Source organism: Rhinatrema bivittatum, chromosome 10, assembly GCF_901001135.1.
Source record: "Rhinatrema bivittatum chromosome 10, aRhiBiv1.1, whole genome shotgun sequence".
Classification (NCBI taxonomy): Eukaryota; Metazoa; Chordata; class Amphibia; order Gymnophiona; family Rhinatrematidae; genus Rhinatrema; species Rhinatrema bivittatum.
In genome coordinates this window covers 97,872,738-97,891,037 of record NC_042624.1, presented here as the reverse complement: position 1 = coordinate 97,891,037, position 18,300 = coordinate 97,872,738, and the positions used below count along the sequence as shown (strand labels likewise).

The window sequence follows — 18,300 nt, the reverse complement described above, 5'->3', positions numbered from 1 at the left end:
ACATGTGCATGCGTGTGTTGGCCCACGCCCAGGGACGTGGCTATTTTATAGCTTGCACGTGTATATGCACACATTTGTGCCATATTTTAAGCGGGCCCCTTAGTGTGCCCCTTTGTGTTGCCTTTGTGTTGATTTGTCCCCCTTTGGGTTACCCCATCGCTTTTCCTCCACCCTTCATTATCTTCTCTGGAACTCGGAAATAACTCCGAGTGCGTCAAGATCTGCACAGCTCTCCTCATCCCGCAACCAATTCCTCACCCCACTATTACTTCCCTTTCCCTCACGGAATTCCTTAACCTAACCCTTCTAGCTATCACTCCCCACCTCATACATATTGCTCTCCTCGTTCCCGCAGCATTCATTTGCCCCCTAACCAACCCCTCTCCCCCATCTATACACCTCCCCCTCTGTCCAAAACACACTCACATTACTTTGAATTCTCAACAGCTTCAAACTCCCAATAGCCCCCTGTTCTTGCAATATGCTGACATGCCCGATATCTACACTTAAACACAACTACAACAAACACAATGCACTCCTCCTTACCCCATTCATACCATCACCCCAGATCACTCCTACCAATGTTAACTCCGTTCACAGAATTCCTAGGCATCACAGCACTCACCATGCTTCTGTTTAACTCTCAGTCCTTAGCCAAAAAATCCCCTATTCTCAATGACTTAGTCCTTGATGAGAAACCGGACATCTGCGCCATAATGGAGACATGGCTCAAAGATACCAATACAGTCCTACTTAACCAACTCCCTATCCACGTGTATGACATCTTCTCTATTCCCAGACCAAAAAAAAGAGGTGGAGGCCTCCTCCTTGCAGCGAAAAAAGACCTTAAGCTGAAACAGCAACCAGTCAACCTCCCACCCAAATTCAAAATTGGACTTTTCAAATCTCCACAACTGCAAATTTATTTAGTCTACACCCCACCAGGAACCCTAGATGCGAACGCATCCCCTCTTATTGAATTTGTCGCTGCAAATATCTCACTTGACATACCTGCCATCGTCCTCAGAGATTTTAATCTCCACATCGATACCCTTCCACTTTCACCCACCTGCGAATTACTTCTGATCTCCTTTAAGGCTATGGGCTTCCAATAGATTATAACAAACCCCACCCACAAAGCAGGCCACTCCCTCGATTTAATCTTCACAAATTCCTTACTCCATCCAGACACTCCCACATACACACCAGTACCCTGGTCTGACCACTTCCTCATCAAAGCAAATTTTTCCTTAAAAAACACACTCACTCATTCCAACACAAAAACAACCATTCAATTCAGAAACCTTGCCCAAGAGATGACCTAATAGACGCCCTCTCCGATGATCTTAATAAACTAGACTTAACTGATCCTGAATCTTCCCTTTCCTCCTGGAATCTCCTCACCAACAATGTCGCAAACAAGATATGCCCTTTAATAACAAAAGAAATAAACCCCTCATTAAACATTAAAAATCCATGGTATACACCTGAATTAAAAACCATGAAGCACAACCTTAGAACACAAGAAAAGAAATGGCACAAAGATCCCTCCCCAACACAACTAGCAAAATACAAAACCCTCCTACACACTTACCGCGAGAACACACTTAAAACCAAATGAGACTTCTATGCCCAAAGAATACATAACCTTCAATTCAACCCCAAAGCCCTTTTCTCATTCGTCTCAGATCTAACTAAAACTTTGCTAAACTATATTCCCAGCAAAGAAGCCAAAACAAAATGTGATGAACTTGCACATTATTTCCATGATAAGATAACTAAACTCACAACTTGCTTTCCCACTTCTACATCACCCATCAAAACCTCCCCTAAAAATTCCAATGCTAACTTTAGCACTTTTGAGATCACTGCTTCCACAGAGATAGAAGCTATACTAAAGAAAATGAGACCCGCCACACATCCATCAGACACGATCCCCACCAAAGCCATCTTATCCATGCCCAACACAATATCCCAACCCATAGCTGATATCATTAACAAATCTGACCCTTGGAAATGTACCTAACCCACTTAAACAAGCTATTGTAAAGCTAATACTAAAGAGACCGAAACTTGACCCCTTGGAACTGGCCAACTAACGTCCCATATCCAATTTACCTTTCATAGCAAAGATTCTTGAAAAGACTGTCAACCTGCAACTAACTGACTACCTAGAACAACAACATCTTCTTTTCTCATCCCAACATGGTTTCCGTAAACATTTCAGTACGGAAACACTCCTGACCTCCCTTTCTGATTACATCCGAAAAGGCCTCAACAAGGGCCAAACATACATATTAGCTCTACTAGACATATCTGCAGGCTTCGATACCATTAGCCACAGTATTCTAATCGACAGGCTATCTGAAATTGGCATCTCAGGGATCCCACTCCTCTGGTTCAAATCTTACGTCAGCAACAGAGAATTCAAAGTCAAAATAGGAAATTATGAATCCAGGGCAATTAACATAATGCGAGGTGTGCCGCAAGGCTTCTCGCTATCTTCCATACTTTTCAGCATTTACCTCCTGCCCCTCTGCCATCTCCTTTCAGATCTCGGCCTCCCTCACGTCATATATGCTGACGATGTGCAAATCCTCATACCTATCACCGACACCATATCCAATGCTCTTAAAACATGAGAAAGCGCTCTTTCCTCCATCATCAACCTCCTTACAAAACTAAACCTAGCTCTAAACACCAATAAAACAGAAATCATGATCAATGCACCCCAACACCACAATCTCAACCCCCCATCCTCTAACACCCTCCCTCCCTTCTTTTTCATAACACTTACGGGACCTAGGCATTACCCTCGACACCCAATCAACTCCACTTTAAGAGAATACTATTTCAAGCTGCACACATTAAAAAAGCTAAAGCCCCTTCTGTACCTCAATGACTTCAGATCAGTACTACAGTCTCTCATCCTGTCTAAATTAGACAGGCCTTCCCAAAAACACTATCTCCCTTCTACAATTGCTACAAAATGCCACCGCACACATACTGACCAGCACCCGCAAAAAAGAGCATATTACCCCTATTCTTAAACAACTCCACTGGCTTCCTATTGCCTCTAGGATCCACTTCAAGACATTCTCACTCATACACAAAGCTTACCACAACCCAAGTATGCACTGGTTCAACGATTTCTTACAGTTTCGCTCCTCCATTAGACCCACCAGAACACAGAATCTAGCAACACTACACACACCTTCCCCTAAACTCACTCAACTCACTTCCACCAAGGAACGCTCACTATCCATAGGAGGACTGGCGCTATGGAACTCCATGCCCACCAATTTACGCCAAGAACTCTGTCCAAAAAAATTTAAGCAAAAACTTAAAACTTGGTTGTTCAAGCAAGCCTACCCTTGATACCCTTTCATCCTCACATCCCTCAATTTTTCACAATTCCCTTCTGTACCATGTAAAGATCTGAACGTTCTGATTTAATTGTAAAATTGTAAAATGTAAATTTTCTTGCTTGTTATATATTATTACTTATTCCATCACATATCACCTGCGTGTTACCAGTATCTTATATATCCCGCTCGACATTAGTATCATATATTTATTGATTGTACATAATTTTAAGGCGATTATTGTAATGTCCCTTAACACCCCCTATGTAATTACAGCTTACCCCCTCTCTGTCCTCTCATAGTTTTGTCCCTTCCCTTTCCCTTCCTACACTAATTCCCCCCCCTCATTTTCCCCCTCCTACCTTCTTTTATTTAGTATCTCCCCTCCCCAGTTCAAAATCAGTTTTATTGTAAAGCCGTTATGCAGCATTTTTGTTTTATGGAAACCGATGTGATGTTATTAATGAATGTCGGTATATAAAAACGTTAAATAAATAAATAGATAGATAGATAAATAAATAAATGTACGTATTTGTATGCATATCTCAGACTTGAACCCCAAAATTCCCATGCCCCACCCAGACCACGCCCATGCCCCTTTTTGAAAACTTTCGAGATGTATGCACTGCAGGAGATATGCACATATGTTGGCAGCTTTTAAAATCCGCTCAGCGCACGCAAGCCTGACAAATTTGCACATCCCCTAATTAATGCACATGTCGGGCTTTTAAAATTCACTTTTAAGTGAGCAGCCTTAAGAATTACCCTGGGAAGGTAATGTATCTTTCAAAAGGTAATATTAGCATAAATCTCATCAAAGATGTTCTGTCATAAAAATATAATCTCTGAACTTGAACAATTAAGATAATTAGTGTTCTTCGTTTTAATTAGCCACTGATCCCATTATAGCTTTGATTAAGATGGCATAGCCTGGCTAATCAGAGATAGCAATTTTCAGCTGTTATCTTAGTATGAAATCTTCAACGAACTGTAAGGTTACAACTCCAAGAACGCAAGGAAAATTTAAGCTTGATACAATTACCTATTCTCTTTTCAACTTTACCATGAAAAAAAAAGAGATTCATTTGTTCTTTTATGTCTTTTGTACAATCTCGTTCTTCCTTAAGTATAAATTATCGCTGTCAGAATTTTAACATGCAGTGTATTTTTAGACTATGATGAGTTGTAACAGAAGGCAGACAAAGAGTGACATAGCCATTATGTGATCTGATTGACTTTCAAACCATTCTTCCACTGTCTGATATCCATGGAACGCTAGAACAGACAGCACAAAATTCTCTCTTCCCACAGATTCTCTGGTGGCTGTTATTGCTCTGTGTAGAGCTTCTACCAAAGTTGGGCCTAGATTCATATAGCAAAATTAGGGCCTCATTTTCCAATATTGCATTAAGGGGTGTTTCCCATGCAAATGAGGCTTTTTTCATGCAGTGGGGAAACTTCGTGTGCTGTGATGTTTTCACGATTTGTGCAAATGTATTCATGAATCCATCTTTGTGGTGCATGATAAACAACCAAAGAATCATTGCACTGCACAAACAGCCTGTTTCATGAAAGGTTTATTGCAGTTCATGACAGCCTGTTTCAGTATCCTGGGGGCAGGGAGAGGGAGAGAGAGAGAGAGAGAGAGAGAGAGAGAGAGAGAAAACACCTTGCTATAATGTCTGCTCCCTAGACAGGTATTTGTATCCCTATGGGAGGCCCACCTAGTAACTCGAGGTGGGGATTAGGTATGAATGTAGGGGGTTGGGGCCACTTTCACATTCAACATGAGACGTACGAACAGAACAGTGGTCTCTTGTGAAGATTTGATGGCCTTCGGAGTAAGGAAACTCACTCCAAGTTGAGATTTGGGCAATGTTCTCTCAAACTAGCTTGATGGACACTCTACCTGGGCAACAACAAGCTAATTTGAGAGAACATTGTCCAAATCTCATCTTGGAGTGAGTTTCCTTACTCCGAAGGCCATCACAAGAGACCACTGTTCTGTTCGTACGTCTCATGTTGAATGTGAAAGTGGCCCCAACCCCCTACACTCATACCTAATCCCCACCTCGAGTTACTAGGTGGGCCTCCCATAGGGATACAAATACCTGTCTAGGGAGTAGACATTATAGCAAGGCGCTCTCTCTCTCTCTCTCTCTCTCTCTCTCTCTCTCTCTCTCTCTCTCTCTCTCTCTCTCTCTCTCTCTCTCTCTCTCTCTCATTAAAACAGGCTGTCCGGAAATACCGTGATAAACCTTTACCGGCCTATAGCGCACAACGTACCGCAAATGAAAGGGTTGTAGCTATTGGCCGTGTTAGGAGCCAATTAAAAATTTGCATTCGCAAATCGTGTTAACGGCTGTTAGCATGATTTGCGGAATTAACTCCTTGGAAAATGACCCCCTTAGTGCCTGTGAATAAAAAAAAAAAAGGGAGTGTTAAAGGCCCAGCTTACAATGTGAAAATATTTATTGTAATTGTCATTTGACTGGAGAGAGCCTCTATGGAGGCTCACAAAAAAGTTAACTATAACTTGGGGTGAGGATGTTTTGGGGGTTGCTGTTTTACATGCACAGTCATAAATACGAATAATGGGTTAAGTACTGACAAAAGAGAAGATTTGTATCATGTTCTCTTCTTTCACCAACACTGGGGAGATTGCCAAATACATGCCCTCCTGTATCCCTTTGTACCTGGGAGACTTGATCTCCACCTTCTCAACTGCTATCAGAAGTCCATCCATTCCCCTAGCCATCCATAATCTTTCAGTTCTCCAAAAAAGGTTACTCCACAGCTTAGTAATACAACTCTACCAGGCTCATGGCATCTTATGCTCAGTGAACCTACCATCAATCATGTGCTTAAAAACTAGCCTTTCCTCAGCCTGGCTTCTGCTTTATCTATTATCTAACTGGGTCACCTCTCAGCCAAAAGGCTGAGAATCACAGTCCTCTATCTTGTTTCTTTTTTTTTTTTTCCCAAACCTGCCTGGGAACTTCACCCCCAACGTGTCTGAATCCCCCTGCTAGTTGGCGTGAAAATCTGTCTACGTCCCAGTACTGTCTTCCAGCACATTTCTCTAACAAATCCCTAACCCTAGTCATAGTTCTATAATTTAGAAGTTTAAATCCTCTGAATTTTTTGTTAGTGATATCTCCTACAAATTTACCCACAGGTCCAGGGAACTATGATATGCAAATCCCCTACCTGAATGTCTGAGTAATCCATTCAATGGTCAGTTAAGTATCCTCACAGCAGGACATCTGGCAACCTTTTCAGTCTCCTGAACTTGTAGCTCAGGTTACATAGCTGTATTGTTCTGTTCTTTTCTCTCCTGTAGCTCACTCAACCTCAGTCTCTTGGAGGGGGGGGGGGGGGATTTTCACATAGAAACATGAATGCAGAAAAAGACATTATGGCCCATCCATCCAATTAATTTTGCATTATAATTCTCATCACTTCCTTAGAAATCCCCTTTATTTATCCCATGCTTTCTTGAATTCAGATACTATTTTTGTCTCCTCCAGTTCCACTGGGAGGCTGTTCTAGACATCCACCACCCTCTCAGTAAAGAAATATTTCCTATGATTACTCCTGAATCTACCCCCTTTCACCCTCATCTCATGACCCCTCGTTCTACAGCCTCCTTTCCACTGAAAAAGGCTCACCTCCTGTGCATGGAAACCTTTGAGATATTTGAATGTCTCTATTATATCTCTCTCTTCTCACCTTTCCTCTAGGGTATAGATGTTTAGATCTTTAAGTCTATCTCCACATGCCTTAGAACAAAGACCACTAACCATTTTAGTAGCCACCCTCTGGACCAACTCAATCCTGTTTATATCCTTTTGAAGGTGCAGTCTCCAGAATTGCACTCAGTATTGGAAATGAGATCTCACCAGGAACCTATACAGGGGCACTATTGCCACCCTTTCTCTACTGACCATTCCTCTCCCTATGCAGCCAAACATCTTTCTGACTTTTACCATCGCTTTATCTACAACCTTAAGATCATCAGATACAATTACCTCCAGATCCTACTTTTCTTTTGTGCTTAAAAGAATTTCACTTCCAATACTGTACCTTTCCCTTGTTTTTTTTGCATCCTAAATGCATTACTCTGCATTTGTTTAGCACTAAATCTTAGCTGCCAGACTTTAGATCATTCGCCAAGTTTCACTAGATCCCTCCTCATGTTTTCCAGTCCTTCCTGGCTGTCCACCCTGTTACAGATTTTGGTATCATTAGCAAAAATGACAAACCTTTCCCAACAACCCTTCAGTTATGTCATTCACAAAAAATGTTGAAAAGAACCGGTCCAAGGACCGATCCCTGAGGCTCACCCCTAGCAACAACCTCTAGGATCCATACCAAGGGTGCATAATTTAATTATAAGGTTTCTGTGCGGAACCGCCTCAAAGGCCTTGCTGAAATCCAAGTAGACTACGAGCTGGGGGAGGGGAGATAGAGAATTAGGAAGATGAGCAAATGTGTAAAGGGAGAGTGGTACTGCCTTATGCTTAAGGCTTCTGGTTTTCAGGGATTTCATTTTGGCAATCCACAGAGCCCAAAAAGGCGCTGCAGGCAGCACCAACTTTTTTCAGCTTCCGACATTTGTAAGAACCACTATTCTGATGCTGGAAGTATTGGCAGCTGCAGGAAATCAGCAGCACTATCTGCAGCATTTCGGCAGTTCGGAGCTCCCCTCGGGTTCCATCGATTGCTCTGGTGAAATCACCAAAAATCAGAAGCCCCACTACTACTATTAAAATCCTGGGGAATTCTGCACCAGAAACTTAGTTTTTTACAGTTTTGAATAAGAACTTTTTTTCTGTTTTGAAGTTTTCATTTATTGCTGCTCAGAGTCCATGATTATACTGTATTTACTTGATAAATACAGTATCTGGTATTGTGAAGAATTGTTAAGGTGTTTTTTTTTATGTGCAGAATTCCACCAGCAGTATTATTATTATATATATATATATATCAGCATTGAAAATTCAAATTATATTTCATGATCATGTAGGTGATTTTGCTTACATAAATACTTACTTATTTGCATTTATTTCACATCTTTCCATTGGTAACTCAAGGTGAATTACAATAGTATTCGAAAAAGCAAACAGTAAATATATACTTAAATTAATATCCCCTATTGACATAGGAAACAGATGCAGTTTGTTTTCTCAAAGCTTATATATACATGGGAAATAAATGCTGAAAGGCCTTTTACTTTTAAAGCCATGTAGAAGAAAAATACTTGTATAATTCTTCACAAAGAGTATTAAAGTAATTTTTCAGGGTTCTTTTTTTTTTTTTTTTGTAGGAATTCAAGAATTTCCAGAAAACATAAAGTGTTGTAAGTGCTTAACAATTGTTGAAGCAAGTGTCAATCCCATTTCTAAGTAAGTATTCCTTTTATGTTTATATTATTGTAAAATCTGCAGGCCTGTACTATTTTAGCACATGAAGACCCTAAGGGGAAGAAATGCTTTACCCATTGCTGGGCCAAGATCAGACCTGAGCTTTTTGCTGAAATAGGAATGACATTGAAAGATGAAAGGGCTTATCTCCTGATAAGTATGTGTTAAAAGCATTTGTAAATGAGCATGACTAATTTCAGGTGACCCCCTATACATTTGTCTGAATCCTGATAGTGCGTCCAGCTCTGCATTAGCCCTCTTACCAGGCACGCAGTTTCTCGCTGGTTTTGGCACAATAGACTGGATGCTAAAGCATGAAAAAAAAAACAAAAACTTTTGCGATGAAAAAGGAAATTTGTTGTGGAGATTCGGCACCATATGCGGCTAAATTCCAGGTGCAAATTGAGGTGTGCTTCTAGAATTTAAGGGCCAGATTTTAAAAGGGTTACACGTGCAAGTTATAAAATTGGGAGTACATGTGCGCACGCCGGGTAGCGCGCTCACATGTAGGCCGCCCGCGCTTCTTTTAAAATCTATCCCTTAGCGTTTAACCAATGCGGCTATCCCTGGTTAGCTCATAGGGCTGCCTAAAGTTAGCGGAGCAGGAGCAAGTTGCACGCGCTGGCACCCTGCCGCACGCTATCCCCCGGCACAGCAGCCATTTGCCTCTAGCCCCACCCCAGACCACTCCACCCCTTGGACCACTCCCCCCCCCCCCCCCCACCGGACCGCCCCTTTCACTAACCCGAGACTTACACGCGTTCCGGGGGTTTACGTGCCTGGCCCTTTGAAAATTGGCCCGGCACATTTACGGCCTGGCCAGGCTCGTAAACCCCCGGATTTCACACGTGTAAGTGAATTAAAATCCGGCCCTTAGATTCCAAACATTTGATATTCTGCCTTTCTCCAAAAATGGCTTCAAAGTGGATACCAATCAAATTAGAATAATCTAACAGGTACATTCGCAATCACATTATTTGCAGGGTCGTGTGCAGTCATCATTGAATCATTATCCAGACATCATTGAATCATTATCCTAGACATAGATATTAATTCTTCACTAACAAACGGTCTAGGCGAGGGCCTGGTTGAACAGCCTTGCCCTTGCAATTTCCAGAAAGTGAGGGGACACACAATGAAGTTACTAGGTGATACATTTAAAACTAATAAGAGAAAATATTTTTTGATCAACGCATAAGTAATTTCTGGAATTCATTGCCAGAGGATGTAGTGAAAGCTATTAGTGAGGCTGTGTTTAAAAAAGGTTTGGACAAGTTCCTGGAGGAAAAGTCCATAAACCATCATTAAGGAAGAGTTGCAGAAATCCACTGCTTATCCCTGGGTTAAGCAGCATGGTATCTATCTACCCCTTAAATCCTGCCAGGTACTTGTGACCAAGAATGGACACTGTTGGAAACAGGATACTGGGCTTGATGGACCTTTGGTCTGACCCAGTATGGCAAGTCTTAATGTTCTTTTGAGGTAGCACAGTTCAAGGAGAAGGGGTAGTGGTACTGGTATCTCATTCCAGATTTTGGGTGCACAGTAGCTAAAAGCCCTCAGTTTTGTGCAGGCCAGATTCATGGAAGTCAGAGAGAGGGAGAAGAGAAAGGGTCTTTTGCACGGATCAGAGTTCTCTGGTGGAGGTATAAGAAGTATGAGTATAAGTATAAAAGCTCCACTAGCTGACCTTTTCATTGATTTGTTAGAGTCTGGAGTAGTTCTGGAGGACTGGAAATGGGTGGATGTGGTTCCAATTCATAAAAGTGGAAAAAAGGAGGAGGCTGGGAGCTACAGGCCAGTCAGTGTGACCTCTGTGGTGAGCAAACTAATAGAGTCGCTGCTAAAACAGAGGATAGTGCAAATTTTGGAATCCAATGGATTGCAAAATCTGAGGCAGCTTGGTTTTTACCAGAGGTAAATCTTGTCAGATGAATCTGATCAATTTCTTTGATTGGGTGACCAGAAAGCTGGATCAAGGGAGAGCGCTAGACATAGTGAACTTGGATTTCAGCAAGGCATTGAAGTTCTGCACAGAAAACCTATAAAGTGTGTGCCCTTGATATGGATCCTAGAGCAACTGACTGGGTTAGAAACTGGCTGAGTGGGAGGCGATAAAGGGTAGTGGTAAATGGAGTTTTCTCTGAAGAGGGGATTGTTACTAGTGGTGTGCCTCAGGGATCAGACATTAAACCGGTTCTTTTCAACATTATTTTGAATGACATAACAGAAGGATTGTCTTTTTGCTGATGATACCAAAATCTGTAACAGGGTGGACAGCGGGGAAGGAGTGGAAAACATGAGGAGGGATCTAGCGAAGCTTGAGGAATGGTGTAAGGTCTGGCAGATAAGATGTAATGCCAAAAAATGCTGAGTAATGCATTTAGGATGCAAAAAAACAAGGGAAAGGTACAGTATTGGAGGTGAAATTCTTCTAAGCACAAAGGAAGAACTGGATCTGGGGGTAATTGTATCTGATGATTTTATGGTGGCCAAATAGGTGGATAAAGCGACAGTAAACACCAGAAAGATGCTTGGCTGCATAGGGAGAGGAATGGTCAGCAGAAAAACGAAGGTGATATTGCCCCTGTATAGGTCCCTGGTGAGACCTTATTTGGAATACTGTGTACAATTCTGGAAAGTGCACCTTCAAAAGGATATAAACAGGATGGAGTTGATTCAGAGGGTTGCTACCAAAATGGACAGTGGTCTTCGTTCTAAAGCATATGGGAATAGATTTAAAGATCTAAACATGTGTACCTTAGAGGAAAGGTGAGACAGGGGAGATATGATAGAGACATTCAAACATCTCAAAGGATTCCATGCACAGGAGGTGAGCCTTTTTCAATGGAAAGGAGACTCTAGTACTATGAGTTTGTGGGACATAGAGGCTATATCCCATAGGAATTCAGAGAGTTTAAGAAAGAAGTCAGGTTGATTATCTGGTGGGCAGTAGATAAGGATAAGGTCCTTTGTTGCCTTGGAATTTCAAAACTAGGTAGTCAGATTTACCTATTTGTTGGGTGGCAACTAGATCTAGAGACAGGGAGTGACTAATGATAACACAGAACCTCCTCCTTAGCCTTTGAAAATTGCTACAGTATGTGCTATTGAATTGGCAATAGGTTTTATCCATTTTAAATGCACTTAATGTGGGGAAAATGGGCTTTTGAAAATCACTACAATAGTATGTTACATTTACATTTTCCTTTGAAAATTACCCTATAACTGCTTAAGCCCTTACTAACAACAAAGTATAAGTGAAAAGTCGAGACAGGCTTGAAAATATCTCCACCTCTAAACTCTACAATATGCGACCATAATGTGCTTCATCAGAACCACTTTACCTGTACTGGTGATTTGGGTCAGGAGAACTCACCAACTACCTAAACAACTTTATGCAAGGCATCTTCTCCTTCTCACCCTACAATACAGGAACTGCACTGAACTCAAACAAAGCTCTCCCTCGTCTCTCTGACTTGGGTCTTCTCAATGTGTGCATGTAGCAAATACTAAATCTCACCACATCCTTGACTTTACTGAAGAATTCAAATTCCACATCCTTTGTCTTACTGAGACCTAGATAAGAGAGGATGACACTGTCACCCTCGCTCAGCTCTGCCCACTCTGGCTACCAGGTATATCACAAACCCTGACCCATAGGCTGTGGAGGAGGATTGAGGAGTAGCTATCATCTCTAGTCATTCCCTGTCTCTAGATCTAGTTGTCACTCAACAAATAGGAAAATCTAACAGAATGTTTTGGACAAAATGGTGTGACAGAGGCAGAAGTGCAGAGGGGGAAACAGGAAAAGATGTGAGAAGAGAACAGGTCATATTTAAGGAGGATGCCATGGTTTCAGCTGGAAGAGGCAAAAGTGAGATTAGAATTTACAAAAAATGCTATTTTTCCATAAAGTCTTAAAATTTGATGTTGCTGTACCATATTTCTTACTGTTAGTTCTAAATGGATTACAGTTTCGTACAAAAGCAGCACATTTTTTTTTAACATTGCAATATTCTAAGTAGTGCTGACTTGATAAATGAATGCCAGTGACTTCTAATCCTAGTTGTAACAATGAATAGTATTACAGCCCCATAAACACAGTAGCCTCTCTTCGCAAAACAACTTTATCGTGAACACAGAATGACAGACACCCTTTCGAAAGCGGGGTTTATTGTTCAGAGACAGCAATCATGCCATTAATGCATGTCACTACTTTTACAAGACAATAAAAATTGCCCTTGAAGGCAGACTAAGGTTTCTGAACTGAGGCAGCTGAATGCCGAGGCAGAAAATAAGCTGAATCATGAATATCCAATTCAGTCATTTATAAAGTAGACCACAACTTCCACTTTGGGGAGGGCTTTATATCTAAACTTAACTGATTTTGATGGGATTCTGGATGACAGCTATTATTATCATCGCTTTCGTTTCAGTTTGGGGTTTAACGGAGAGCCATTCTTCATTGAGATAAAATATTACCTCCTTCAGAGTGATTTACCTGCAGCTCATGCCAGCATAGCTGCAAAGACAGTTAAGCACGGAGGAGGTCAGCTGTTGATGACCCGACTCCTTAAACATAATTCATCAGTTGAAATGTACTTGCAGCAGGAAATGCAAAGCCTTTGGAGATTATTTTCAAAAATATACTTGCGGTGTGTCAGTACATGTCCAAGGGCCTGACTAACATACAGTAGTCGCAAACTTTGATTTGAGTCCACAGTTTCTTATAACTGTGATTCAGAGAATATAAGTGTAACTCTTACTGGGGAGGTTTACTTCCCAAGGGCACACGATCTTATTTGCTCTCTTCCGAGCTGCTCCAACTAGCATTTAACTCCAATGCTTGACTGTCTATCCCATGATGGATTCTTTTATGGGGGGAAGCTCTCACTTATGGCCCAGACCATGGTGTTTTGCTTCCACTGTGCGTTATTAGTAGCTGCATCCCAAGGGGTGAGATGTTGGGACAAAATAGGCTGGATCAGCTTTGGATGTTAAATTAAAGTTTACTGATTGTGCAACAATTAAAGTCCATAAGATTGAAGTTACATTTGACTGTTGGTACATGTGCGTATCTTTCTGTAGGAAGGAGTCCCTTTTTTTCAAGCATCTGAGTAGAGCTTCCCATGGTGATTTTAACTGCGCAAAGCTCACCCAGTGGCTAACCAGGAATCCTATTGAAGGGGGTTCCCTCAGCCACAGCAAAATCCTGCACACCCAGTGGAGATCCCGATTGGAGTCTTCCGGATTTGCACTTTCTCCTTAGTTCTGTTGTTAAGGACTTCTCTTGAGGGAAAAATCAGAGAGATGGCCACCTCAACTCTGCATCCCTGCGGGGAGGGATGAGTCAGAAAAAGCCTCCCCACAATGCAATTGTCCAAAAATACTTTTTAAAAGTAAAGCTGGATACATCTTCAGATATCACTGTCTCTCTCAGAAGGATCTGTCACCGGTCTTGTCCACTTAAGGCTGGATTTTAAAAGCCAGGCGTGCGTAAGTTGCGATACGTGCACAAGTGCCGGGTCCTAAAAAGGGGTGGCCGGGGGCATGGTCTAGATGGTGAGGGGCGGGGAAGAACAGAGGCCGGCCGGGACAGTGGCCATTAGCTGCTGTCCTGGTAAAGTGTGTACCGGGGGGGATTGCAGGCTATAGAACCAAGGGTATTTGGAGGACCTAGCTTTAGACTGCGTGACATGGTAAACAAACTTGAGAAACTGGTCATGTCATGGACATGCGTCCGATATAAAATGCTGTCATGCAGCTCAAACCCAATTTATGCTTCTGGGCGCACACAAGCTTAGAATTAGGCACACAGATATGCATATTTGTGCACATGTTATAAAATTGCCACGTCTCTGGGCACATGCTGACACACATGCATATATGTCCCCTCATGTGCCAATTTGAAGTCCGTGTGTACTTTGTTCAGCCATAAGCACTATGTTATAAAATTGGGTTCCCTGATTTCAATAAATTCAAATAACGTAAGGGTCCATATTCAGCTGCTGAATGGCTAGTTAAGATGGCCGGATACACCTATCCAGCTAACTTAAGTGCGATATTCAGTGGCACGGCAGCGCTGCTGAATATATTCGTATATCTTAAAGTTAGCAGGATAGGTACATCCTGTTAACTTTAGACCAGCCTTACAACGTGGCTACAGTTAGCCAGTTAAGTTAACTGGATAACTCTGAATATCGGACTTATCCGGTTTATTTAACCAGCTAATTCCGCTCCTCCCAGGAATACCTGTTGCCTTTCCCTGGAACACCCTCTACTTAACCTGCTATATTCTAGCTGGATAACTCACTATAGCTGGGTAAGCTTTTTAAAATAGCAGCTTAGCCATTTCAGTTATCCGTCTAAATGGCTTTTGGATATTTACCCCTCAGTACATCTAAGATTTTGGGTTTGGATTTTGTTTCTGGCCAATGATTCGTTACTGTGTTGCATCAGGGCTTCTTAGATGCGCTCCTTGCATGAAACATCATAATCTTCACTGTGGCGGACTGTGGCTTGCCCTTTTGTGCCTTTTCTACCCATTCGCCACGGCTAGCATTTTTGTGGAAACGTCAGGGAAATTTAACGGCTTTTTAATCTTTGAATCATCTATCTGAATGGACGGTATTATTACCGTCATATTTTGTGCTACAACATCATTATAAGGTAACTGTTTAAAAGTATTGCATATTTTCACAAAAAAAGGGGGAGACTACATTATTTGGTGGACCATGAATCATAATGAAAGAAGGAGGTTTCTCGACCCTTATTTGAGATAAAAGTTTGCTTGGAGGATTACCCTAGCGCTTAGCTCTGAGCTCTTTTTTTCTCCGATATTTACTCTGCACAGTTTAAATTTAAAAAATGTATTTTGTGGACAGCTATTTTTGTGATTCGAGGTACAAAGATAAAGAACGATGAAATAAAAAGGTTGCCTGAGATGAAATAGACAAAACAAAGCAGTGATGGGGAACGGCAAAGAGAGAGAGAGAGAGAGTGTGCCAAGGGGAAAAACAAAGAAGGCAGATAAAGCGAGAAGGGAGAGCCGGGCTTCCTAGCCCTCACTCTGCGGAATGGAGAGCAAAACAGATTTAGAGTTTGGAGGGTTTTGTTAGGGTCCCAGTGAAAGAAGTGATTAGAGAATAGAGAGAGCACCTACAAGGACCTGGAGGCAGGAGCATGCCAAGAAGGATTTGGAGGGCAGCAGGATATTAGAAATGATTTGGGGAGAAGGGTGTGGCTGAAGGGATTTGAAAGCAGCAGATTGCTGGCAGGGGACCGTGGCGCTGGACAGGGTCGTATTTCTGTACCTCATTTAGGAGCATGGACTCTCATGTGCTTTTAACATTGTATTGTAGGTTCAGTCACATTTTTAAGCTTAATTGGTAGCCTTGTACCCACCCACCACCCTGAAAGATGGAAGAGAAGGGTTGGGGGGGGGGGGGTTTTCCTCTCTGGGATAAACAAAATGAAAACCAAGCAAGTTCGGCCCTTCTTTAAGTGACACTGTAGTAAGGTCATCTATCATGCTAAAAAGAAACATCTGTGGCATATTATATTTGCTCTAAATTGATGGTTTCTGAATTGGATTTCTTCTTCAGAATCATGCATTATATATTCATTTCCTATCATTTGAGATCTGAGATACTATAATCAAGAAAAAAAAAATGGTTTTCCCATCTCTGTAATGACAGCATAGGCCACAGAGCTATTAAAAGTGATACTCTAGTCATGATTTTGCCAGTTTAGCAAGATCTTTTTTTAGGCTTAAGCAGTTGAAGAGAAAGACAGGATGCAAGTTTAACAGGTCAGGAACAATAAATCTTACCTGAGAAGGGTGGCTGGAAGTGGATGCTTGTTTTGATAATGGGCTAAAAATGGAGGTTACAATAAGCTGTTCTATAAACTCCTCAGGTGTAGGTTAAAAAGGGCTAGAAAATTATTATGCTCCTTCAGTTTGTCCTTTTCAGAGACTTTAATTTGGTCTGACTCAAGAGCAAATCAACTGTAGGCAACAATAAGTGAATTTTCAAGATGCTATGCACATAAAAATTAGCTTGTATGCATGTAAGTAGGCTCTGCTTCCGTAATCGGTATTTTATAAAAGTCGAAAATATGTGCATATTTTTATATTCGTGCGCACCTAAACATGCACAAAATAGGTGCGTTCTAGGGGTGTTTTGGGTCCAGCCCAACACTTATGCATGCAAGTTTCTATTTTAAAAGACAGGTGCACACATTTGCCAACTTTTACTTGGGTATTTTTACATCTGATAATTATCTGGTGCTTATTGTGCAATACTGACTGGGGGGTGAGGGCAGGTCTGGGTGAGCTCGGGGAAGTTCAGGTTAAAAAAACAGGATGGTCTCAATGACCCGGAGAAGGACTGGGCAGGAAGGTAGGAAAAGTACGCATATTCAATGTATTGATATACGAGGTTTCAATGCATTGCATGTATTGACGCATAAGCATAGATACACACGTATGTTGCTGGGTAAAATTGTGAATTTTATAATATGCACTTAAGTGATACTCAAGGGTTATAAAATACTATGCTAAAACTATACGTGTATATGCTGCCACGTGTACTTATTTGAAAGTTATCCTCTAAGCATTTAACTTTTTTTTTTTTTTTTGTTAGGCTCCCTGATGGCTTCACACAGCTCCCAAACCTGACCCAGCTCTACCTGAATGATGCCTTTTTGGAGTTTCTGCCTGCTAACTTTGGGAGGTAAGAATCAGTCATGTGAGATTTATTTTACCTTTACCCCCACTGATATTTAGATAGAAATACTCCATTCTATGATAAACAATTAACTTTGCAATAATCCTTCATCTACATCACTGCATTACTGAATACAGAGATTACTGCAGCATGTTAATGGTGCATTTTGATACATAGCCACCGGCTTTGTACTGATTTTCAAAGGGAAAGTAGGTGTACATTTTCTCTTTAAAAATTGTCCCAGGAAAAAGTATTTTTCGGTTGGTACAAAACAATGCATGTCATTTTGAGAATGTTAAGCTGCACACGTTTCTTCATTCCCTGCCCTAACCCCTCCTCTTCTACCTCCCCTGGGAATGCAGGGGCACATTGTGGAAGGGAGGGGGGGAGGGGGAGGAGTGTCCATATTTCAAACAGCCAATTTGCTTGGGTAAGTGGCTTTTGAAAATTGCTTTCCCCCATATTTTAAACATATATTTAACATTCCCTTTCTTTTTTAGTTGAAATTATGACTGTGCTTTCATCATTTCTAATTCTTCCTGTCTTTAACAAGTCAAATGATTGACCAACCAGAAAGTGCGATATCATGCATTAACTCTTAAAGACACAGGCTTCTTCTTCTTCTGCTTTGACCTCCGCCTCCTAAAAAAAAAAAAAAAAGGACTTACTTATGCAATTTCCATCCCATTTCTCTTTTTTAAAGGGATAGGTCTATTAGTATCAAATATTTCTTTAATAAATATACTCATTAGAAAATTCCCTGGAATGGCCTTCTGT

At 41.4% G+C, this 18,300-nt stretch overlaps 1 protein-coding gene across 1 annotated transcript in view; it reads left to right on the top strand.

Annotated features, from left to right (window-relative positions):
- The window catches only part of LRRC7 (leucine rich repeat containing 7), a 229,608-nt gene that overhangs the window by 7,160 nt on the left and 204,148 nt on the right, over positions 1–18,300 (top strand). Inside the window, exons 3-4 of the mRNA XM_029618872.1 lie at positions 8,695–8,773; positions 17,440–17,529. Of these exons, the coding sequence (XP_029474732.1) occupies positions 8,695–8,773; positions 17,440–17,529 (169 nt within the window). The remainder of the gene's footprint in view (positions 1–8,694; positions 8,774–17,439; positions 17,530–18,300) is intronic.